The sequence below is a fragment of the Giraffa tippelskirchi genome, chromosome 4 (genome assembly GCF_054371585.1).
Source record: "Giraffa tippelskirchi isolate mGirTip1 chromosome 4, T2T-mGirTip1v1.2.pri, whole genome shotgun sequence".
NCBI classification, from domain to species: Eukaryota; Metazoa; Chordata; class Mammalia; order Artiodactyla; family Giraffidae; genus Giraffa; species Giraffa tippelskirchi.
Genome location: NC_137278.1, coordinates 188,961,820 through 188,988,122, shown reverse-complemented (window position 1 = coordinate 188,988,122; position 26,303 = coordinate 188,961,820). Strand labels below are relative to the sequence as shown.

The 26,303-nt window shown below is 38.5% G+C and overlaps 1 protein-coding gene across 4 annotated transcripts in view; it reads left to right on the top strand.

The window, feature by feature from the left end:
• Window positions 1–26,303, top strand: part of PTPRO (protein tyrosine phosphatase receptor type O) — a 262,085-nt gene that overhangs the window by 200,606 nt on the left and 35,176 nt on the right. For 2 of the 4 annotated variants that reach the window (XM_081589155.1, XM_081589158.1), the window contains exons 13-18: window positions 6,030–6,169; window positions 9,552–9,684; window positions 11,615–11,735; window positions 15,126–15,194; window positions 17,701–17,784; window positions 24,723–24,758. In XM_081589155.1, the coding sequence (XP_081445281.1) occupies window positions 6,030–6,169; window positions 9,552–9,684; window positions 11,615–11,735; window positions 15,126–15,194; window positions 17,701–17,784; window positions 24,723–24,758 (583 nt within the window). The remainder of the gene's footprint in view (window positions 1–6,029; window positions 6,170–9,551; window positions 9,685–11,614; window positions 11,736–15,125; window positions 15,195–17,700; window positions 17,785–24,722; window positions 24,759–26,303) is intronic. The other 2 variants (XM_081589156.1, XM_081589157.1) reach the window with 1 other exon arrangement.

Genomic DNA, 26,303 nt, shown 5'->3' with positions numbered 1-26,303 from the left:
ACAGTCCTAATATTTTAATACATCCCCGGGGGCAAATGGGGCTTCCCTTGCAGCTCAGCTGTTAAAGAATCCACCTGCAATGCAGGAGCCTTGGGTTCAATCCCTGGGTTGGGAAGATCCCCTGGAGAAGGGAATGGCTACCTGGAGAAAGGAATGGCTACCTACTTCAGTCTTCTGGCCTGAAGAATTCCGTGGACTGTATAGTCCATGGGGTCACAAAGAGTCAGACATGACTGAGCGACTTTCACTTTCACTGGAGCAGATGTTGTCCTGAGTAGTGAAATTTAATTAGAAACCCCTCCTAATCCAATTACACCTCCACTTATGACATATTGTGATAACTTTCTTTATTTTCTTCAGAATCAGTTCAGTTCAGTCACTCAGTTGTGTCCAACTCTTTGCGACCCCATGAACCGCAGCACGCCAGGCCTCCCTGTCCATCACCAACTCCCTGAGTCCACCCAAACCCATGTCCATTGAGTCGGTGATGCCATCCAACCATTTCATTCTCTGTCGTCCCCTTCTCCTCCTGCTCTCAATCTTTCCCAGCATCAGAGTTTTTTCCAATGAGTCAGCTCTTCACATCAGATGGCCAAAGTATTGGAGTTTCAGCTTCAGCATCAGTCTTTCCAATGAACACCCAGGACTATTCTCCTTTAGGATGGACTGGTTGAATCTCCTTGCAGCCCAAGGGACTCTCAAGAGTCTTCTCCAACACCACAGTTCAAAAGCATCAATTCTTCAGCACTCAGCCTTTTTTATACTCCAACTCTCACATCCATACATGACTACTGGAAAAACCATAGCCTTGACTAGACAGACCTTTGTTGACAAAGCAATATCTCTGCTTTTTAATATGTTGTCTAGATTGGTCGTAACTTTCCTTCCAAGGAGTAAGCATCTTTTAACTTCATGGCTGCAATCACCATCTGCAGTGATTTTGGAGCAACTCAAAAAACAAAAATAAAGTCTGACACTGTTTCCACTGTTTCCCCATCTATTTGTCATGAAGTGATGGGACCAGATGCCATGATCTTAGTTTTCTGAATGTTGAGCTTTAAGCCAACTTTTTCACTCTCCTCTTTCACTTTCATCAAGAGGCTCTTTAGTTCTTCTTCACTTTCTGACAGAAGAGTGGTGGCATCTGTATATCTGAGGTTATTGATATTTCTCCCAGCAATCTTGATTCCAGCTTGTGCTTCCTCCAGCCCAGCGTTTCTCATGATGTACTCTGCATATAAATTAAATAAGCAGAGTGACAATATACAGCCTTGATGTACTCCTTTTCCTATTTAGAACCAGTCTGTTGTTCCATGTCCAGTTCTAACTGTTGCTTCCTGACTTGCATACAGATTTCTCGAGAGGCAGGTCAGGTGGTCTGGTATTCCCATCTCTTTCAGAATTTTCCACAGTTTATTGTGATCCACACAGTCAAAGACTTTGGCATAGTCAATAAAGCAAAAATAGATGTTTTTCTGGAACTCTCTTGCTTTTTCGATGATCCAGCAGATGTTGGCAATTTGATCTCTGGTTCCTCTGCCTTTTCTAAAACCAGCTTGAACATCTGGAAGTTCACAGTTTATGTATCACTGAAGCCTGGCTTGGAGAATTTTGAGCATTACTTTGCTAGCGTGTGAGATGAGTGCAATTGTGCGGTAGTTTGAGCATTCTTTGGCATTGCCTTTCTTTGGGATTGGAATGAAAACTGACCTTTTCCAGTTCTGTGGCCACTGGTGAGTTTTCCAAATTTGCTGACATATTGAGTGCAGCACTTTCACAGCATCATCCCTAACCCAAATAATCATGATGGTGTGATCACTCACACTGACCTAGAGCCAGACATCCTGGAATGTGAAGTCAAGTGGGCCTTAGGAAGCATCACTATGAGCAAAGCTAGTGGAGGTGATGGAATTCTTCAGAATAGCAGAGTGGAATTTCTCCCCAATCTATCTATGAAAATATCCCTACTACAGAGATCATAAGTCTTTTCAAGCAGGTGACTTGTGAATGTTTCTCATTGACCTACAGAACTGAAATGCATGATGTCTTTCAGAAAAAAAATGCAGAAATAATGGGTACAGTGATTTTGGAATAATCTATTGCCTCATATGCCACCGGAGGAAAAAGAAATTGTTACTTGGCCTTTAGAGGTTCCAGATCCTTTGGATATTTTCCTAAGGATCCACTCATCACCTGCGTCCACATTCTCAGCCAGACCAGAGGAAACATGTATTCCAGTATCTAAGTCTTATTTCTTCGGTCACTGAAAGTACTTCTAATTCACAAAAGTCTTTCACTCTGCCACTGAGAGCAGATGACATTTTACAAATATAATCACCATACAAAGGCAGAGAATGTCAAACTTCAATGCCGACGTGTCTGATCTTACTTGATGCTTGAATCCTAACACCTCTGGTTAATGAATCTTGACTTAGGTTTTAAATCTGTCGATAGGTAAGATTTATTGCATCCCTACACTTGGCTAGTTCAAAATGAAGACAAAATAATTTATTACACAGGACCGCAGTTCTTAAAGGACCCAGTGGAATCAGGACTTCATTCACAGAGATCACACAGGAAATAGTTGAGGGTGAGAGAAGGTCAGAGAAGGGACAGAGCCTCAAGAAACAGTCATCAGATAAGGCTTGAAGGAGAAGGTAAGACTTTTTCTTTAAGACGATCAGAAGAGCAGAAAGAACACACTGAGGGTTGAGAAATACATGAGTTGAGAAAGAGTAATGCCTGTATAATGGTCAGCGAGAAAACTGGCTTTATGGGGACAGCATGTCTGTGCGGGAAGGATGGTGGGGTCGGGTAGCAGGTGGCCAAAGTACATAGGATCTTTAACACTTAGCATACAGTAAACTCCCTACATACAATGAGTTCCATTCCAAGAGTGTGTTTGTAAGTTCAACAAAGTTAGTCTAGGTACCCAAGTAACACATTCAGCTGTACAGTACTGTACTGTAATAGGTTGATAATGCTTTTCACACAAATGACATATTTAAAAAAACAAACAAAAAATAAACATTTTTAATCTTATAGTATGGTACTTAGAAAAGTATAGTACTATAGTTCAACAGTTGGCATACAGAGGCTGGCATCGAGTGAACAGGCAGGAAGAGAACTGGAGGAAGGAGAGGAGGTGGGAGATGGTGGAGCTGAAGGATCGTCAGCAATAGGAGGGCAAGTTGACATTTCACTCACACCTGTTGTGGATGGCCCAGGTTCTGGTTCCTTGATGGATTCAACTCTATCTATAAAGATACTACACTACTGTACTCTATACAGTACTCTATAGTTAGGTACACAAAAGCACAACCACTTGTAGAGGATGCACACATGTGACAATGTATTGCCAGACATATGAACTAACTTAACATAATTGAACATGTGAATGCATTCGCATCTGAAAGTTTGCAGCTTGAAAATTCATATGTAGGGGACTTACTGTATTTGGATTTGACGCAATAGAAATTGATCACAGTAAATCATTGTACAGATAGAATCTAACAGGAGAAAAGTGGTGTTTTCAAACAATTTAAACCATCATTGGCAAAACAAAGAATCAAGTAAGAGGCAGGGAAAAGGAGTAAAGGGCTGTTGTAATGATTGCTAAGCGTGATGGCAAAAGCCTGGGTATTCAATATAATAAAAGAAATAAACAAAAGGAAGAGATGAAGGAAGTATTAAAAAGTAATGCAAAAAAGGAAGAGAAGAGCCTCAAAACTGTCAGCTTAGACAATTGAAATGATATTGTTCATGAGAGTATCAGGGAGAGGTAGAAAGCAGAATTGATTAGTCGAAAGGCAAGGACTCCATGTTCCATTTTAACCTTATGGAGTTTGGGGTTAATAGTGAGATACTTGAGTAAACACAGATGGGAAATCAATCAGATTTGGCGATTAGGATCTGGACAATGTTCACGTCAGATGATACAAGGGAAGCCCAAGAATATCGGAGTGGGTAGTCTATCCCATCTCCAGGGGATCTTCCTGACCCAGAATGAAACTGGGGTCCTCTGCATTGCAGGCAGCTTCTTTACCAATGGAGCTATTAGGGAAGCCCAAAATACAACTCCTTCTTCCCCAGGGGGGACTCAAACCCACAGTCCCTGGCTTAAGGGGCTTAAGCCTTACCCATTAGGCCACAGGGGCTGATTCATATCAGATAGACAAACTGAATTTATCAACCCAATAGGAAAAAATATAGAGACGTTCTAGGTGTTCTAATCACTGTCCAAGAAACTCACTCTGAGGACCCATTCTGTAGTGTGCATCTTTTAAAGAGACATAACCCAGGCTCAGCCTAACGAATCTCCCGTTTCTGCCTCAGACAACCTCACACTTGCTTCCAGCCATTCAAGTTCTACGGGAGTCAGAATCATTGGAGGATTTGGTCTGTGACTCATAATCCAAATAGCGGTGACAATTATGAAGGACATAAGAAGTGGAAGTAGACCTCTGTGTTTCATCAACAGTCTTCATCAGAGGGAAAGTGAGATGGTATAATGTTTAGAGGAGTAAATAATTTATAGCAAATGAGAAAGGGGTCCTGACATCTATTGTGAATTATTCTTGCCCAAGACCAACTCAGCACTTTATTCCTTCAACTCTTCTGCCCAGCCTTGTCAGGTTGCCTCTGGAAAGGAAAAATGCTTCTTTTACAGTTGGACACAAACTTATGCTACTGCAGTAGGTCACATCAAGAAGGCTTCTGACAAACTTCTTGGTTCTGGACATGATGATGATATTCCAGAAAGAAGGTCCAGACCTTCCCCCACAAAGGCATATCATTTCTCAGAGTGAAATGCCCTCTAGGGTTTTTTCAAGCCCCACTAAATGCCAGGAGCCCTAGAACAGACTTGGGAGGGTGGGACAGAGAAGGAAAAGAAATTCAAGTAACAAGTAAACAGTGCAGATAGCTGCCTGTCTTGCCTGTTATGCTAAAGGGCAGCGGGAACAGGAAGTGATGAAGTGAAAGTCGCTCAGTCATGTCTGACTCTTGGACTAAATACAGTTCATGGAATTCTCCAGGCCAGAATACTGGAGTGGGTAGCCTTTCCCTTCTCCAGCGGATCTTTCTGACCCAGGAATCAAACTGGGTTCCCCTGCATTGCAGAAGGATTCTTTACCAACTGAGTTATCAGGAAGAATTGCGAGAATAGCACTGAAATATACACATTACCATATGTAAAACAGATAGCTAATGGGAAGTTGCTGTTTAATACAGGGAGCTCAACCCTGTGCTCTGTGATAACCCAGAGCAATGGGATGGGGTAAGAGGTGGGAAGGAGGTTCAAGAGGGAGGGAACATATGTATACCTATGGCTGATTCATGTTGATCTATGGCAGAAACCAACACAACATTGTAAAGCAATTATCCTCCAATTAAAAATAAATAAATTTTTAAAAGATTGTGTAAAAGAATAAGATAAAGAAATCAGTCCTCTAACATTTTATCAACAATCAACTCCTCTTCCATCAATCATTTTCTATAAAAAATTTGTGTTATCTCTTTAATTTATCCCTCTTAATTTTGTCTAAATTGTCAAGAAGCCATTCCTCTGACTAAATGATTCCAAATAATCTCTCGAGAAAGGAAGCCAGGTTTTTGGCCTCAACACCAGACTGGGTCTCTCCATCAGATAGGAGTACATCACTTTCATTTTTCTGTCTTTTCAGTACCAACTTCTCAACTAGAAAGTTCTGTACCTATGGGCAGTGTTAATTCCATTGTAGTTTCAGAAAGACTATTAATAGATTATGGCTATAATAAAGCTGAAGTAGAAAACAGAAGTGTCCCAAAAAGAGAAGTATAAAATGAAAGAGGATAAAAAGGCAAAAAATTCTGCCTTCCAAGTTAGACAACAGTCTTGGTGAAAGGACATATTTCACAAAGCAATAGAAAGTCTGTAGGGTGCTTTTAACTACCTGTGTTTGGATTTTTTTCACCTATTTTATCCTTCCGATTAATGAAGGAAGGATATGTTAGATGAAGTTAATGTTTTAAAACTTATCTTTGCTCAGAACCAGCTCCTCCAAAGTCCCTCTTTGCAGTGAATAAAACCCAGACCTCGGTGACTTTGCTGTGGGTGGAAGAGGGAGTAGCTGATTTCTTCGAAGTCTTCTGCCAGCAAGTTGGCTCCAGTCAGGAAGCAAAACTCCAGGTACCGTATGTTTGGATTTTCCTTTTCTGAGTTAATTTTGGTTAAGGCTTATTATCTGAACAAAGTGAAAATCTTTCTTTGAATGATGTAAAAGGAAAACTCTGCATGTGTGGTTTTGTGTTCCAGTGATAGAAATTTAAAATTATTCTTAGAATGGGCCCCAAATATGTTATAACTAACTTGCCAAATCACAAAGTTTATTTTCATCTTTGTATCGATCTTCTGTGTCCAGTTTTCAGCCACTCCGGGTCATGCTGGAGAGTTAAATTGAGGCGGTTGTCTGTTGGCCTTTAAATTGATGTAAGGTATAAAAACACACTGCCATATAAAATATAATTTAACAAATATGAACTAATTGGCATTTATGTGGCAGACATTGTATGGGACCCAAATGTTAGAATCAATATTGTTGTTTAGTCACTAAGTTGTATCTGACTCTTTTACGACCCCACTGTAGCCCACTAGTCTCCTCTGTCCATGGGATTTCCCAGGCAAGAATAGTGGAGTGGGTTGCCAAGCCCTCCTCCAGGGGATCTTCCTGACCCAGGGATGGAACATGAATCTCCTACATTGGCAGGCAGGTTCTTTACCACTGAGCCACCAGGGAAGCCCTGGTATAATTAAGGTGCTTTGCTGTGCTTAGTCACTCAATCATGTCCGACTCTTTGTGACCTCATGGACTATAGCCCTCCATGCTCCTCTGTCCATGGGGATTCTCCAGGCAAGAAGACTGGAGTGGGTTGTCATGCCCTCCTCCAGGGAATCTTCCTGACCCAGGGATTGAACCCAGGTCTCCCGCACTGCAGGCAGATTCTTTACCATCTGACCACCAGGGAAGCCCAAGAACACTGGAGTGGGTAACCTATTGCTTCTCCAGAGGAACTTCCCAGGCTAGGAATTGAATCGAGGTCTCCTGCACTGCAGGCAATTTTTTTACCAGCTGAGCTACCCGGGAAGCCTGATATAATCAATACTTACCTTCAGTTATTTTTTCATTTAATTGTAGATATTACACTAGAGTAGAAATAATTAAAATGAAGTATAAGTGCCAGAAGTGAGACCCGTATTACTAAGAGAATTTAAAAGCCATTAGTAAGGAGAATAACTTTATTTGGGAAAATGAAGCCTGAGATAAGTGATTGTTAAAGCTTTAGAGTAACAAATAACAGATAAGATGAATAACTGAGTTATCCACCAGGTTAAATTGAATGAAAGGAGACAGATGAGCCTTGGGGTAACAAAACCACAAGACAAAACTATATTACAGTCAGATATGGAAGAAAAAGGACAAATTTTTGAGGCATGTCACAAAATACAGTGCAAAGATGAATACTATGAACATAAATAATTGATGCTTTTTAAATAATGCAGCTCATGAGATTGAAAAGAAAAAAGGATTTCTAGCAACACGAATCTTTTTATACTGAGTGTTAAGATAATTTGCTTTGATTTCTCTCCCCTTTTGATAGTCTGGTCTACAAACGTATCTCTTTTTGATTTGTACTGAACAACTGAATCCTTTGGATCCCAAGAATCATTTTGGGAAAAAGCTGCTCTGCCAGTAGTGAATTTAATTCTCTGCAGCTACAGTAATGTTTTCCTTTAAGAAAATGATGATCAGGCAGCTATTTTACACAACTGAGTCCTGTTAGCAAAAATCTTTTCTTGGAAGCATTCTTTTATAGGGTAGTGAAAGAAGTGGGAGTATGAAATCCTTGCTGATGATTCTCATCTCTTTAGGTAGAGGTGTTTCCGACCCTTGTTTTGAAAAAGGATGTTATGCTGGCTCATCTTTTTATATTGTACAGTTGTACTTGTCAGTGGATGGCCATTGGCTCACCAAATTAACAACTTTTTTACTCAAGAATAAGTTAACATTAAACATTTTGGAGAACACTGTCTTTATGCCTTTGGTGGATGCTATTTAAAAGCAGAGAATGTAGACAAAAGGGGTAGTGTTCTTAACATACAAAAGTGAAAGTCACTCAGTCGTGTCCAACTCTTCCCCGTGGACTATACAGTCCTTGGAATTCTCCAGGCCAGAATACTGGAGTGGGCAGGCTTTCCCTTCTCCAGGGGATCTTCCCAACCCAGGGATCGAACCCAGGTCTCCCACATTGCAGTCAGATTCTTTACCAGCTGAGCCGCAAAGGAAGCCCAATATTCAAAGATCTACTACAAATAAAAAAGATAAAGATCAGCAGCCCAAAACAAATATTTCGTAGAAAATAAACATAGAAGGCTCTTAAACATATAAAAAGATGATCAAGCTCACTCATGGTGAAAGAAATGCAAAATAAAACTACAATGAGGGCCAGTTTCCACTAATAAGATGGGAAAAGTTGAAAAAGTTTGCAAATTATATACAATTTGTTGTATAAAAACAAATGTAGGGAAACGGGTATTGTCATGCACTGATGATAGGTGGGTCCCTTGGAAAATGTCTATGGAAGATAATCTGTCTATACCTTTCAAAATTAAAAAGATATAATTTTTTGACCCAGCAGTTCAACTTCTAAGAATATGAGTGTTTGTATATGTGTGAATATTCATACATATACATATACATACACACACAAATATATTCACAGGGATTGTGTATGAATGTATATATGTATATATTGTTGTTGCTTAGTCACTAAGTCACTCTTTTGCAACCCCATGGACTAGAGCCCATCAGACTCCTCTGTCCATGGGGCTTCCCAGGCAAGTCTATTGGAGCGGGTTGCCATTTCCTTCTCTGGAGGATCTTCCAAACACAGGGATATAACCCGTGTCTCCTGCTTGGCAGGGGGATTCTTTACCACTGAGCCACCAGAGAAGCCCTTGTATATATACACATATATACATACATACATATATAAAATGAGTGTGTGACATATGAATATGTTCCCATTAATTGTGAAACTGTTGAATTGTTTATAACAACAAAAAATCAGAGATCACTTAAACATTTATTAATAGAAGACTGGCTAAATAAAGTATGTTCTTTCTATGGATTTCTATGCAGCCCTTAAAGTGAAATAGCTTTACCTGTACTGGTATGGAAAGAGTGCCAAAATATACTGACAATCAAGATAAAAATAAGTAGAATGATGCATAAACTATGTTATCACTGTATTCTTATATGTTTATACATCCATAAAATACAGATGGAAAGAAGAAAAAAAAAAAAACTACCTTACAACAGTGGCTGCTTCCATGGAAAGTAATTGAGCAGATGGGAAGTGCAGGAAGAAGGAAACATTTTTCATTGCTTCCATTTTTGTTTTTTCAATTTTTCTACTCTGTCCACACGTTACCTACTCAATTATGAAAAGTAAGTTAAAAGCCAAACTAGATGAAGATAACGTAACATTTATCTTGTTTTCTGCACCTCCAGGAACCAATTTCTGTTTCCTCTCATGTTGTGACCATCTCCAGCCTCCTTCCTGCCACTGCCTACAACTGTAGTGTCACCAGCTTTAGCCATGACAGCCCCAGTGTCCCTACATTCATAGCAATCTCGACAATGGGTAAGTACAGGCACCAGCGGAATCTGGTATTTTTGGAGACTCTATCTTTCCTGAGTTGCCTTAAATTTTCCTTTTAAATATGTATAATTCATCTTTTCTAAAAAGAAAACTCACACTTCACCGAAAAATTCCAAGCTCTGAGTTCAGGGAAACTTTAATTCCAATCCCAAACTGTGCTTACTGGTTATGTGATTTAGGGAACGATAATTACTATCCTGAAGTTTTGTTTTTTCATCTGTAAAGCTGGAATAATAATATGTACCTGTTGACATGTTTTGAGGCTTAGAAATCAAGTAGCTAAAGCTCTAGTACATGCTGTCTAAATGCTAGTTGTTTTCATCATCAACTTCATCATCCCCATCACCCTCTTCAGTGGTACCCACAGTACTGTACACAACTCAGGTGCATCTGTTGTAGTCTTGACCTTACACTCTCACTGATTGAATAATGGCGAACCTAAATTACTGGACCAAAGCCAAAAAATTTCCAGTCAAGTAGAACACATAATTGGGGAAATTAGACATTAATGAAAGGTTCAGTATAATGCTATTTCCTTATTCTTTTTCTGAGTTATATTATTTGTTTTACTCCTCTGCTTGAGTCTAATTCTGTAGTCTAAGACTGTCCCTGAAGCTGCCTGTAATAAAGCTACTCTTACCATCATATTACCCCTTTAATGGGTTCATTTTCATTTACGTATGTAATCATTAATCATGTTTACCCACTATATCCAGTGACTACTGGAAGAAACTTTTTTCCCCTGTTTTTAGTTTCCGCTTTTTCAGAAGAAAGAGCAAAAATGGACCTGAAAAGCATACTAATGGTCTCTCATTCAAACACCCTTTACCATTTTCTAAAAATACTTTAATGTTCATGATTCCTTGTCATCTGTAGAGCAACCCAGTGAAACAGGTGATATTATTAAATGTATTTGCAAGTGAGGGAGATGAGACCAGGAGAGACTGATATCAGAGCTTCCCCAAATGGAAGGTAGTAGTCAAGCAAACTTTAACAATCTCTTTTATGAGTCTAACATTCTTCCTGTTCTAATACTTGTGTCTGTACAGTGGAGCCAAGCTGGCCCACATGGAAAGTGGCAAATGCCCAAAGCCTTAGAGATTGTGCGGGTTGGCCAGTACTGTGATGTTATGGTCAGTGCCGAGGATGGTGTCTCCTCTTTTCCTCTGATCCGCTTTTAAGAGCTTTACAAAAATCTCTGATGTATATTCGCACTTTAACATCCTGATCTTCCGGGTAGTATGTAAATTAGGCATGTGTAAGTGCACTAAAAGATGGATCATAGGAGACCTGGTGTACGAAAGAGATACAACCCCTGTTCTTAAATGTATTAATAAGTTTAATCTCTTGAGTTGTGCAGATTGAAAAACCTCCAAACATATGGTTACAGATCATCAGAAAGCCTGCCGCTAGCGCTGCGTTAAGTGCTGCAGCAGATGGCAGGGTGCTAATGCCTTTTTCATATACATTATCATGTGAGGGAAATACACAGTTGTGCTTTCTGACTTGAAAGCCGTGGACATAAAATAAGAGCCTGCCTCTCTCTAAGCTTTTGAAAATGTTAAACAGTGATGATACATGATAATGACTTCTAGCATTTTTGTTTTCAAATGAACTTAAATCATGGCACAGGCATTCTATACATTTCACGGTTTCCTTTAATAAGAATGTGCTGAACGTGGGCCTTTGAAGTGGACTCAGTTCTTCCGCCCACCTAAACACTGTCAATCTATTCTACTAAGTAAGAGTTAACCAGCAAGAGGCCATCATTGACTCAGAGAAATGTCACTGTTGCTGTTGTTGCTACAGTCAAAAGTGTGTTAGTCTTTAGAGTAGATGAAATGTGATGAATGGTGCTGTTAGTTTCCATGTCATGGAAGCTCCAGTGAAGATGTACGGCTTTTATCTTTAGTTACAGAGATGAATCCCAACGTGGTGGTCATCTCCGTGCTGGCCATCCTCAGCACACTGTTAATTGGACTGCTGCTTGTTACCCTTATCATTCTTAGGAGAAAGCATCTGCAGATGGCAAGGTAAGTTGCATTTTGCTCAACTTTTACCCATAGGCTTTAGAATATTTTTATCTATCATGTGGGTTTCCCTGCTGGCTCCAAAGGTAAAGAATCTGCCTGCAATGCAGGAGACGTGGGTTCGATCCCTGGGTTGGGCATACCCTCTGGAGAAGAGAATGGCAACCTACTCCAATATTCTTGCCTAGAGATTTGCATGGACAGAGGAACATGTTGAGCTATAGTCCATGGGGTCCCAAAGAGTCAGACATGATTGAGTGATTAGCATATTTACCATGTACGTGTAGCTTTTACACATAGGCTTCCCTGGTGGCTCAGTGGTAAAGAACATGCTTGCCAATGCAGGAAACATGGGCTCGATCCCCAGGCCAGGAAGATTCCTCTGGAGAAGGAAATGTCAACCCACTCCAGTTTTCTTGCCTGGGAAATCCCATGGACAGAGGAGCCTGGCAGACTACAGTCCATGGGGTCACAAAAGAATCAGACACAATTTAGTGACTAAACAACACAACAATGGCATTTACACACCTAAATTGTACAGGGGTGAGTTTACTTTTAGTTTTTAGTGCCTATTTCTATTTTTTGTTTTCTAAGTAGACTTTTCAATATTGTTTTAGAAAACATTACCATTGAAATAGTAAAGCAACGGATTGTTTGTTTACACAAAGTCAGACCTCTTACTGCCAATCTTATCATTTTAAGTAGCCCATATATTGGGATCCATTCATTGTATTTGAATACTTCCAAACATATTTTGGGCTTCCCTGGTGGCTCAGATGGTAAAGAATCTGCCTGGAATGCGACAGATACAGATTCCATCTCTGGGTGGGGAAGATCCCCTGAAGAAGGGAACAGCAACCCAGTCCAGTATTCTTGCCTGGAGAATTCCATGGACAGAGGAGCCTGGTGGCTACAGTCCGTGGAATCACAGAGGGTCGGACACAACTGAACGACTAACATTTTCACTTTCACTTTCAAGCATATTTTGGGGTAAAAGATCTATCCCTACTAAGTATGATAAACGAAAGGAGTTAATACATATGGAGACCACAAGGAAGAAAAGAAATCTCTTTCCTCATTAGTTCTGTTGAAGCTGTTTTATCAGAAAATATTTGTTGAGTTTATGAAAAGGTCCTTTCCAGTCCCCCTGTTAGTTCTGTTCCTATTACACAGATTTGCAGGCAGTTTCATTTTTCTTGCTGTTAGGAAAGCCTTTTAATTTACGATTTTGTGGATTCCCTATTCCTTTGACCACTGATGCATTTCTTATCAGAGTACATCCTCAAGTACTTTCTGTTTGGAAGTTCTTAACATATAAATGGCATTAAAGCTATACCTGGAGGTAGTCCAGGAATGAAGTGTAAATTAGAAAAGAGGGCCCTGGATTAAGCACCAGAACAACCTAAGATTTCTAGAGAGAAAATGAAAGATAATGGCAAAAACAAAGCTGACAAGAGGCATCCAGTGGAGTGGAAGAAAAATTAGGAGAGTGTGGAAGCCTAGAAGCAAGGGAAAGAGCATATATCAAAAAGAGATGATAACAGTCCTGCATTAGTGATTAGTTAGGAACAATACTGCTGCAATAGTGTAGTGTCATAGGATGCATGCAATAAATGTTAGCTGTTAATAGTAATAGTGAAGGGGGTTGGTAACAGAAGTAGAAATGGGAGTAGGGGTATTTATGAGGGTATTGTTGCAGGAGCATCCTTTGTGATGCATACAGGCAAATATTTAGGAGGAATGATTCTACTTCAGCTAGCTTGTCCTCAGAGCAGAGATTCTTAGTATTTTTTGTACATGGTTCTCTCTGGCAGTCTGATGAAGCCTGTAGATCTCTTCCAAGAATAATGCTTTCCTACTAAATGCATAAAATAAGACACATAGGATTAAAAAAGAAAATAATTATATGAAAATGTGGTAATCAAAGTATTCAGAAAACAGATGTGTTGTATGCTTCCTTATTAACACAGTTGATAACAATATTTAGTAAGAAATCTAAGAACTCTCAAATTTCATCAGAGTGATGACGATGAACAATATTTTAATACCTGCAGCAAATCTATTGTAGAAAAATCTTCAGTTTCTATTAGCAGATCTCACAAGTGCTGATGGTGTCATTGGGGCTTGTTGCATACTTTAACACTTGAAGCAATTACTAAATTTCAGGTATAAGTTGTGAAAATAAAGATGTGTTTTTTCCCACATATGTTCATAGAGCTATAAATTCTATCCTTGGACCCTATATTAAGAACCCTTGAGTTAGAGAATAAAAGAAATCCCGTATACAGGAAATTGATATAGGAAAATTAATTGATGATATCCAATTTATAATATATACCACATGAAATAATAATATGTTAGTGTGTTTTCAAGGAAGAAAGCTATTCTTAGACCACTAATGAGGACAGACAGATAACTGAAGTAATTTCATGGCGCCCATAATGTCAAAATCTCTGCTTCAATTCTGAATAAGCCCATCAATTTTATAGAGAGAAAAAACGAGATGTATGCACCCCAGTGAGCTATGTTATCTCCACATGTTGTTAACCAAAAGGCAGAGAAAGCATGAGAATTATGTTTACCTTTTCCCTCCACTTCTGGGGAAAGAAAAAAAACCTTAAAATATTTTCTACTGACTGCAAAAGCCAATCCATTTCAGTATGTATCACTCTTTTATCTCAAGTGATGAATAATATGGGCGTAACAACATAAGAGGAAAGTTTTGGAGGGAGAAAACAATTCAGTTTGATTCACCATTTATTAAAGAGGAAATCAAAATGCTATAAAAACAAGAAATAGTTGCTAAAAATGGAAAACCTTTAGTTTATCTAAGAGCATTTCTATACCTTACTAGTGAAGGTTTTGTAAAAAATAAATAAATAAATAAAAGTGTTTTACCCACTAGAGTTTGTTCAACAGTTAATGTTACGATCATGAGTGCACTTTGGTAAGGATTGTGAACCAAATCTTTTCGGCTTCAAATAACTTGACTTGGGTGTGTGCATACCTGTGAAAAATTTTGTCTTTCTATTTTGCATCATATCCAAATGCGGAATGCAAGCAACTTATATTGACTTTTTAAATTGTTAATGCTGTGATGATTAGCCATTAAAGACTCTTTTTTGTTGTTGTTCAGCCACCCAGTTGTGTCTGACTCTGTGCCCCCATGCACTTTAACACGCCAGTCCTCCCTGTCCCTCATCATCTCCCAGAATTTGCCCAAGTTCATGTTCATTGCATCAGTGATGCTGTCCAGCCATCTCATCCTCTGAGATGACATCAAGACTTTTTACCTTAAGATAACTTTTTACCTTGACATAAAGACTCTTTTATGTCAAGACAAAACATGCTCTGTCAAACACTGATCTTGATTTTGTGGTTCTTTTCCAACAGGGAGTGTGGAGCAGGAACATTTGTCAATTTTGCATCCTTGGAGAGGGATGGGAAGCTCCCATACAACTGGTGAGTACTGTTTTGGAACAAGTCTCTAGGTGGTTTGACTATGCTGTGTGTGCTCCAAACTTGTGCTCTATTTGGAAATAGATGGTTTTGCCTGGTTATCCTTTCATAATTTCGGTGATGGTGAACTTGAAGATGACTTGTTCACAGAGTACATTAGCTTATATAAGCTTAATTAAACTAAGAAGGAGAGAAAATGAGGTGGTCAGCTCTGTACTGATACACTACACAAAGGAATGAAATGAAGCGGTTGTGAGAGTTGCTCACAGCTGGGCTGATGAAGGGTTAGTGCAAGAGGGTCATGGAGGAGGTGTGGCTGAAGGCGGAAGAGGATAGTCCAGGGAAGCAGACAGAGACAGAGCAGCATATCTGTTTAAAGCTCAAGCTTCAGTGCCTGAGCCACTACTTCCGCTGAAAAATCAAGTAGAAGTATACAGCGCGGGGCTCTCAACTCTTATGCTTACAGGAAGATAAATACCAAAGATTCCCTGAGAAAGGTAGCCTCGTTATTTCTATATGCTTGAGTATTAAGGACTTGGAGGGAGGAGATATTCTGAGAACTAAGAAAGCATTGTCATGAAGTTAAATCAGTTGACATTATACCTAACAGTAATCCATATGAATTAATGATCCTATGCACAGCAGTGAATACCCAACAAAATTGCCAATTAAGTGACCATTTAATATGAAGCCAGCACTGCTTACATGTTCTAGTTTCTTTCACAAGCAACTCCATGCAAAATACCTTTAAAGATATACATTTCATGTTAATCCTCAGTGATATTTTTTTCTATTTTCCTAACCCCCTAAAAATGTTTAATCTGAAAGAAGTAGATATGTGATGCTAGAAATTTTACTCTCAGAATTAATGAGAGGGATGCTTTATTTAAACTGTAAATGCTAAACGGGCAACTAGTTGAGACCTCTTTAGTTGAAAATCTAGGTGATAGAGGATTCTTTTTAATAAGACAATATGCTGTGCTATTTTACAATTTCATCCTGAATGGAATCTTGCTATTTAAATATGATTAATCCAACTGTCAGAGTAACCCATAAACTCTTGATAGTAAAAAGTTATAAAACATTTCTAGGTTTGTTCAAATATTATTAGCACTCTCTCCAAGATTAAGAGACTGACTCACTGATATTCATTTCTTGCCTATGCTCAGTCACTCAGTTGTGTCCGACTCTTTGCAACCACATGGACTATAGCCCCCCAGGCCTACATGGAATTTTCCAGGCAAGAATATACTGGGTTGGGTTGCCATTTCCTACTCCAGGGGATTTCCCCAACCCAGGGATTGAAGCTGCATCTCCTAGTTGGCAGGCGGATTCTTTACCACTAGGACCACCTGGGGAATCCCATTGCTTGCCCGGCTCACCCTTAAAAAAGACCCAATCACAGAGCAATGATGAGGGACTCATCTAGAAACTGATAACATTGTACCTAACTACACAACTGGTCACAACTGACAAACTTTATGAGAGATCAGTTATGGGAGAACTGAAACAAAAGAGAATTCATTTCAGGACATTCCTATAAAATTAAGAAAAATTCTTGTGCAGCTCTGGGCAAAAGACAAGTGTTGCCAACGCTAACATTTTCTGGCTACATGAGAATACATATCTCAGTGGAGATGTGTAATAACTAAAGAAACAAACTGACAAAGTCATTTTCCCTAATTCTCAGAATAACTGTAAATACAACCAAAGGATATTTTAAAATCTACATTAATAAATGTTTTATTTTACTAGGTTTTAAATATCTGAAATTTGATTCAAATCAGGCATTTTAAAATCAACAGTCTGCATTAGAATTAATGTGAAGCTAAGTAATTTTGCTCCCACTCCATGGAGTGTAAGTAAGATTAGAAACTAGTCAATGAGCTACTTAATAATATGTTGAATGAATGGTATGTGGATGTCATGCCATACCCTTGTTTTAAGGATTATTTTGAGGAATGGTGTATTATAATCATTTATATTTTAAATAATACAGAAAGCCATATGTAGCAGTGCCACTTTATAAGAATGTGTTCTGAAAGCTTGTTTACCAGAATCAGTATACTCAAACTAACCATTTGTATTCCTTACACAAGCTGCTGTTAGCTATCAAATGATGTTATAGATTTCTTAAAATAGCCTTAAGCATTGCAAGGGTAATATCCAAGAATAAGACTGGAGGTAACTAATGAGGCATTTCAGAGCCTCATTTAAATGAATGCAAAATGTAATCACCTAATAGCAGGCTAATTGACACAAACCAAGTTGAAAGAAATATATCTAATTACAATAAGGCCACATGTGAATAAAACTGATTTGGGCAATATTATAGCATTTAAGCCCTCATGTTTAAATTTCAGAGAATGGAATAATATTTAACCGTAATTAAGGTGCTTGTCATTTTAATTGATCCCAGTCGGTAATTTACTGATCACTGTTCACAGTTTGTATTACTAACTCTTGCCACTTTCTCATCTTTACATCTGTTATCTATCGATGCTCACAGGCGTAGGAGTATATTTGCTTTCTTAACCCTGCTACCCTCATGTCTTTGGACTGATTATCTTTTGGCATTTTATATTAATCCTTGGTAAGTGATCTTTTTTTACTGTTTACCTAACACAAAAATCTTTAAAAGTTAGCTTTCAAGAAGTAAACCAAAGAGAAAACCCTTTTTAATGATTTTATGTGTTTAGCAGCATGTGAAATTATTAATCATATATTGAAATGGATTAAAGCAGCTAATGGTACCCAGATGCTAGCTATAATGTTTTCCCAATTAAATTTTCTTCTTGTGATGTTCTTGGCAAGCTTTTCTTCCATCTATTGTTAAGTTATTCATTTCATCGTTGAGTTAGTCTATGGCCTCTCATCTTTAAAAATGATGCATTCCATTTTTCTCACAATTTCCATTGGTTAGCTCCATATTTCCAAGAAGGAAAAAAAAAAACGCAGTCAGACAAAGAAACCCAGAACACTGTACTCTATTTTGTGGAGATTTTATGTTTTTATAATGATGCTCACTCAGTGGATATTGAACCACTGATTATGTGTGAGCCTCTTTGTATAATCCTTTGATTTAATTGTCCCCACACCTCTGCAAAGAGTGTTATCAGCATAATTTTACAGTGGTAGAAATAGAGGTGAAAGGAGATTAGCTATCTTGACATCACATGACTATATAGAAAATTAAGATTCCAAACCCAAGTGTCTCTGAAATCTATTCGTTCCTCTCTAAAAAGCCTCCTTTAAATTCTTATTTTCTTGACTTTTAAATCATTTTAATAATCAAATCTCAAAGAGTATCTTTTAGTTTTTATAAAGTATAATGATAGTGATCTTAAATTTTGAGATTAATGTATCCAGAAGAACTATTTCTTTCTCTGAACCATAAGTCAGCATAAGGCAGCAGTTTCTCAGAGGAAAAAAATCATTGTCCTTAAGTATTAATCCATGGTGTTTAGGTACTAAATTATGTACGAATGGATCCAGAAACCTGGACAACTTGAGAAGGACTCAGATAAAAACAATAAAAACAGTTCATGGACTGGTAAAAGGTCTCATGGTGGAGGAGGGGACAGAATTCAAGATTTAAAGCAATCTGGAGAGTTAGCCATTCAAATAGAATAGATCAAATGTTCAGCTTCTCTGAAGACTGAATAAATACAGTAGGCAAAGTTAGAACTTTGATTTGTAATGGGAAAATTATAAAAAAAGAATGTCCTCATGATGGAGATTGTTAATACCAGAATTTATATTTTCTTTATTAAAAAAAAAGGACTAGTTGAAAAACTTCTGAAACATGGTAGACACTGCTATATAAGTAATAAAGTCAGAGGAATGTGCTGGATGAGAGATACCCCTTCACTATTATTCCTAGTTTATTCTTAATAACAGTCTCCTGTATAGGACTTCACCACAGTCAATCAATATTTTAAGTATTTGACATCAAATGGTGTTCATGTATGAGTGAAACGTGAAAAGGTAGTAAACATGTTAATCGCTCAGTCATGTCCAACTCTTTGCGATCCCATGTACTATAGCCTGCCAGACTCCTCTGTCCATGGAATTCTCCAAGCAAGAATACTGGAGCGAGTAGCCATTCCCTTCTCCAGGGGATTTTTCCAACCCAGGGATCAAGCCCAGGTCTCCTGCATTGCAGGAGGATTCTTTACCATCTGAGCCACCAGGGAAGCCCAAGAATACTGGAGTGAATAGCTTACCCCTTCTCCAGGGAATCTGCTCAATCCAGGAATCAAACTGGGGTCGCCTGTGTGGCAGGCGAATTCTTTACCAGCTGGGCTACCAGGAAAGCCCTCCCGCTGATGAACACAGGTTCAAATTTCAGCAACCCCTTCAAGGTCTGTTATTTATAGTACTGCTCAAATAGCATGAGACCCAATTTTGGAAGGGAAAAATCCATTCAGTAGTTTTAGAAGAATGGTCCTGAGGCTATAAATGGTTATCTCCGGATGAGAAGAGAAAGCAAAAGATGGAGCCCCAGGCTTTCTGCATTTTCCATCAACTGCACAAATAACAACCAATGAAAATATACTGAACCCAAACTGTGTTTCCAGCCCTAGACTTGTGCTATGCAAGATATAAAAGAGGTAAAATGTATGGTCCCTGCTCCTTCAATTACAGTTCAGTACTCTCACAAAGCCACCCAAATTCCCTACTCTTTGCTACTTTTCTCTTTATCTCATAAATTGTGGATATTTTCCCTTGCTTTCATTTGCTAAGCAGCCTTTTTAAATCCTCCTTCAGATGTGTCTGTCTTCATATTTCACCCCTCTATTAACAACCACCCCAAATAACAGAGCCATCCCCTTCCTTCTTAACACTGCCTGGCTTCATGTCTAAACTGTCAACTTCTCGGATAGATATGTTCCTGATGATTGTCTAAAATCCTCCTGATGCTTCTGATGGTTTGTGTGGAAATCCAGAGACTCTTTCTCCCTCAAATTGATCTCAGTGGCCTCAGCTGGCGATGGCTTGGAGCGGGGCTTGGTTCCCAGCCAGAGATTGGGCTGGGTCACAGTGGTGAAAACACCAGACCCTAGCCACCAGACCAGTGGTCAATGACAAGACCCCTGGCCCTTCAGCTTTGCAGAAAAGAATTTCACAAAGAGGGAAAGTAATGAAACAAGTAGAGTATTTATTAAGAGGGAAAATGTACAGTACATGTGGATGGACACACAGGCAGACTCAGGGAGAGAGAGAGTCGCTGAGTTGCACCCTCATGGCAGTTTGAATTGCTTTTATTGGGCATTTCTTCTGGGTTTCCTTCAGCCAATCATTTTGATTTGCTTGGTTCACAGTCTGTATTTGATGTATCTCAGGATCCTCCCACACATCTCTACCTCAAAGTCATCTGGGCAGAGCATCCCTTGACATTATTCCCCCTTTGCCCTCCAAGGAGCCTTTCTCTGCAGGTGTGGTCAGGGAGGTCTCCTGACTTTAGGAACAAGAAATGCGTGGTCTGAGCAAGGCCCAGCCTCCTCCCTTAATTGTCCTGCTATTCTTTTCTTGCCAATAGAGGATGAAACTCCAATTGGTTTACCCTGCCGGGCCCATCTGTCTCCTGCCCAAATAGGATTGCTCAAATCTGCTCCCAAGTAGTGCCAGAATCACTGTGGAGCCTATGTGCCCATTGGCTTAGTCTTAAAATTGCATTCTGCCAGGATTTCTGACTTTAGTGATCTCAGATTGTCTTTCCTATTCAAAGAAAACCATCTCATTTGGACCAGCTCTCTCCAGATTCAGTGTTGTCACTCTCTTTTCTTTACTATCATTGTCACCTCATGCTCTACTCACATACTCATCTGACCTGTTCTAAATGCTTAATAGTTAGTATTTTAAGCATGTTGCAATATTACTGCTCAGCTTTAGTCCTGTTTGTTGCATGTTCTATTCAGAGAATGACATAACTCTAAAGACCTATTTAAGATGTGAAGATGACTTGTGTTTATATCAAGAAAAAGTAAATAATGCTTAGAGAATTTAGAGTTTTTTGAGTTTATGATTTTCAGGTTTACTTTGTGTTTGTTTTTAACCATCCTAAACCCCATGTCTCTGCCATTGCCTGGTATTCCTCTTGGAATGAATTTAATTCTGGTGGGCTTTCCAAGACAATCATAAACATGAAGAACTTATAAAGAATGCTTCTTTTTTTTAAAAATGTATTTATTTTTAATTGGAAGATAACTTCTTTACAATATTGTGTTGATCTCTGCCAAACATCAACATGAATCAGCCATAGGTATACATATGTCCCCTCCCTCTTGAACCTCCCTTCCACCTCCTAATGCATCTTAACTTCTTGAAGTCATTAGGGTTTTGAACCTTATCTAATGCAAGTAAAAGAGAAAAAGTAAAAGAAGTGCATGATCCTATATGTGTATATACTATATGTCAGATGGGTGTTATTAATCAGTTATTCAGAAAATCTTTTGCAATGACAAGATGATGACCTCAGCATCACCCAAAATGATCACTGTGGCATGCACACACTCGTGAGCTCTGTCTATAAAATGCTGAAGGGAAAACTGCTAGCAAAGCCTGAATTTACATGTTTAAAAGCGAATTTTTCCATGATTTGAGTCATAGGGTCAGTACAGCCATTGAAAATATGGGAAAATTCTCTCAGTCTTGCCGTGAAGTCCCACAATTCAGTACTGGCATGTCCTATAGCTTTACATAACAGGAACACTTGGGGATCTTCAGCAATTCAATAAAATCTAATCAGAGAAATGAAAGTCATCCACAAACTATAAAGACATATACTTAAGACAAGAGCATACAAAACATGTGGTAGAATTTCATATTGTATTTTAGGTTCATTCAATCAGTGAATGCAACAGAAAGAAAAAACTAGTGCCTCTCTTCCATCAATCAGGTTTCAAGACAGCTGTGGAATAGTAGCGGCTTAATATTTCAGCACTACATTTATTCAGTGTCATCCTACCACAGACATTTGTTTCTTCCTGGTTTCCCTTAAAGTCTATTTGGATCAGAAAGGTTTTGTGTTTTTCTTTTTTTAATTTCACTCTGAATTACAAAATATGTTGGCAACCTCCAGAGTTACCAGAACTGTTCCTTATTATGCTAAAATTCTGCATTTATCAGGCACTAAAGTAATGGGCTCCTCCTACAGGAAGTAAATGTAGGACTCCTAAGGTTAAGTAAGTTATCATTACAGTTCAGTTCAGTTCAGTTCAGTTGCTCAGTCATGTCCAACTCTTTATGACCCCACGGACTGCAGCACGCCAGGCCTCCCTGTCCATCACCAACTCCCGGAGTTTACTCAAACTCATATCCATCGAGTCAGTGATGCCATCTAACCATCTCATCCTCTGTTGTCCCCTTCTCTTCCTGCCCTCAATCTTTCCCAGCCTCAGGGTCTTTTCAAATGAGTCAGTTCTTTGCATCAGGTGGCCAAAGTATTGGAGTTCCAGCTTCAGCATCAGTCCTTCCAATGAATATTCAGGACTGATTTCCTTTAGGATGGACTAGTTGGATCTCCTTGCAATCCAAGAGACTTTCAAGAATCTTCTCCAACACCACAGTTCCAAAGCATCAATTCTTCAGCTCTCAGCTTTCTTTATAGTCCAACTCTCACATCCATACATGACTACTGGGAAAACCATAGCCTTGACTAGACGGGCCTTTATTGGCAAAGTAATGTCTCTGCTTTTTAATATGCTGTCTAGGTTGGTAATAACTTTTCTTCATTACAAGAGCAGAGTAAAAGAATTATTCAGTAGCACAGGAAGCTCAGCTTGATGCTCTGTAATGACCTAGGGGAGTGGGGGAAGGGTGAGAGAAAGGAGATAAATGCACACACATCATTGATACACTTCATTGTACAGCAGAAACTAACTCAACACTGGAAAGCAATTATACTCCAATTTAAGGAAATTATTCAAGAAGTAATTTCTTTAGGTTCCCAAACACCTATGTGGCACAGTTCTGTCCAATATGACGGTGGTTTTTTGTTTTGGGTTTTTTTTTGTTGGAGGGAAGACGATGAAGAGGCAAAGTAAAAACCTGAATGTTTATTCCTTCTAAATATCAAATATGGAAGGCCAAAAGAGGCTGAGGGAGAAAAGAAAACGACAAGAACTAGTGAATGGATTACCTTCACTAAGAATTGGGAAGAAATAAAAACTCTCTGAAACTAGAAAAGGAAAACCAGAAACAGCACTTTCGTTTATGAATATGTCCTTCACTCTGTTACTTCCTCTTCACCCATAAGAGTGCCATTTCCCCAGTGGGATCCTTCATGAGCCCGAGTCTAATACCTAATTCTTAATTGCATCATTAAGTAAAATTGTGAGGATGATATAATAAAGATGTTTTGTTTCAATTCAATTAAATAAGCATTTATTGGCCACCCACTAGCGTTGCATGAACTGTACTCAGCCCCGAGGACAAAGGACAATCTGTCAAGGAGTGTATGTACAACTCATGGTCAGACCACATGAGAAATACTCCATGAATCAAGTGCTATGAAATCCCGGAGGAAGCAGTACTTCATTTGCTAGAAACTTTCCAGAAATGGGGGTACCCAAATATTCATAATTTTAAATATCAATAAATATTTTATCACAAAGAGTACTCAGATCACAACTGGTTATTTACTACCTATCGTATGTGCTCTGAAAGTCTGGGTGCTCCCATCAATATTTCAAGACCTTTGAAAATTACTTATAAAAGTTGTAACACTCAATCATGTATCCATATCATTTATTTAAGACAATCTAAATAGAATAATGAAGCCTTTCAGCAGATATTATCCTAGCTTTAGGTAACTTAAGTCAGTTATCTTATGTGTTCGTAGAAAACAATTACCCTTTAAAATACTCTTAAAATGTAATTAGCTGAAGTATAATTAGTATTATATGTGTTTGAGTTTGCAGATTAGTAATGAATCAGGAACAAGCAGACAATAGGTGCAATTCTTCAGATAACTTAAAACTTTGTTCAAAACTGAATAAGAACAATGCTATAGTAGAATTTACGACGCATGGCAACACTGATAGCACAAATTCACATTCCTGTTGAAAATGTCTGAAAAACATTATTTTTAGTCTTTAATTAAAAAACCAGTATGTCCATTCTCCGTCCATCAGCTGTCACCTTTATTTCCCAGTTTTTTTTCCTTCTTGCCTGTAGAACCTGGAGTGTTCACCCAGTAGATATTTCTACATATTTACAAAATACTTCAGCAACTTAATACCTAGGAGCAAGAAATTACATTTCTAGAACTCAGCTTTTTGGCAAATCTGAAATATAAAGTATAGGTTGCTTCTGAAATCTAATGGAATTTTTTTTAAATGAATGTGAAATTTTTATCATTATCTTTTCATTTAAGGGAAAGTAATTAAACAAATTAGGCATGTTTAATAAAAATTAAATATAATAGAGGTGCCTGATGTACAATAATTATTTAAAGCTCCCTAAGCTTAATCATATGTTAATCAATTCTTTAGCCCAGATAAATTTGCTTCTTTTTTTAATTCTCAGGAGTAAAAATGGTTTAAAGAAGAGGAAACTGACTAAGTAAGTTTTTCTTACTATTTCATTTAAAAATAATCTTCATAATGATCTTCACTTTCCAAATTGAAAAGATTGTATGTCTTTACTAGAAGGAAGCTTAAGAAAGAGGCAAATACATATTATGTGTTGCTATTATGTGTTGGTGTGTTTACACATACGGATGGCAGTGACCGCCAAGGAAGTGTACCAGCAGAAAACATTTCAAGAATAAGGAAAATTCTCACTGCACGAAATCTGAGGAAGAATGGGTTGTTAGGAATAACAAAAGTCTTACAGAAGGAAGTCTACTCTTCTACATCTGTAAAAAATATATAATGTTTAGCTACATCAAAGTAGTACAAAAACCTTTGCCATTTTGTAGCTTCAAATTTCATGAGTATTGCAGGAAAAAGGCTTTTATTCTATTTGATATTATAACAAATACTTTGATAAATGCTGTCTCGGGAAATCTTTATAATAAATTGAAAAGGATAATTGCTTTAGCTTGCCTGTGGTTTCACTTATCTACTGAAATGTTAAGTCGTAAGAATTATAATTCTGAGGGGGGAAGAGGAACTATCGGTTGATTTCAAAAGCCTAATTAGAGTATCACCTCCAGGCCTTTAGTTAAAAACTCTACACATAAAGAGTGGATAATTTCTATAAATAGACTTTATTCTTGATACTTGCCGGGGACAGATCATTGGTGAATTTATTAAGGAGCCAATTAGGGGTTTCAGACAGTTCTACAGTATCTGTGCTAATGGAGTACATAACACAAAAGAAAAGTTAATCCAAAATATTTCTATTCAGTTTTTAGTGACATATAATGTTTTGACACGTGTGGATGACAGAATATTTCTTTCCTGAATCTATTTCAAATTAATACTCATTCCATTGGCGTCTATCAAGTGAGGTAGGAGAGACGAGACCAGCCGAAGCAGAGGAGAGGAGCTGTCAGCTGGAAGGAATGATTTGACAGAAACAGAAACACTTTGCTGGCCAAAATTTTTAGTTGGGTTGTTAAGTGAGATCCAGAGGCATAGATTAGAGTAGTTAGAGGTCAGGGTCTCAGGACCAAAATGGGGCCCAAGATGGAGGCAGAGAGGAGAAGCAGGAGGTGGACCCAAGTTTGGAGTGGTGTATAGATGTGGTGGAACCTGCCCATAAACCAAAACCCCGTGTCAAGCTAACTTCCTCCTTCCCTCTTCTCATTTCCCTCTAGTCCTCCCTCCTTCTTTACAGGTCATTTTTGAGGGACTCCCTCCATCTTTCCATTTACTTTCTCTTTATCTTTTCTCTTTCAGTCCAAATGCCCCTGCATTACCACCTTCCCTCTCTCCACTTACCTTCATTCCTCTCCTTTCTCACTTCCTCTTTCTCCCTCTTAGTCTAATCATTTCCTCCCCGATTGATTTCTGCTCCCTACCAGCTTTCTCTCTCTTCTCCTCCTCTCCCTGATGCCCATCCTCCTACTTCCTGGTCCTTCCTCTGACTTTCTTTTTCCTCTCCTTGCTTTTGCTTTTTCTAATCCCATTTTCCTCCTAATGGGATGAGAACTAGAATCAT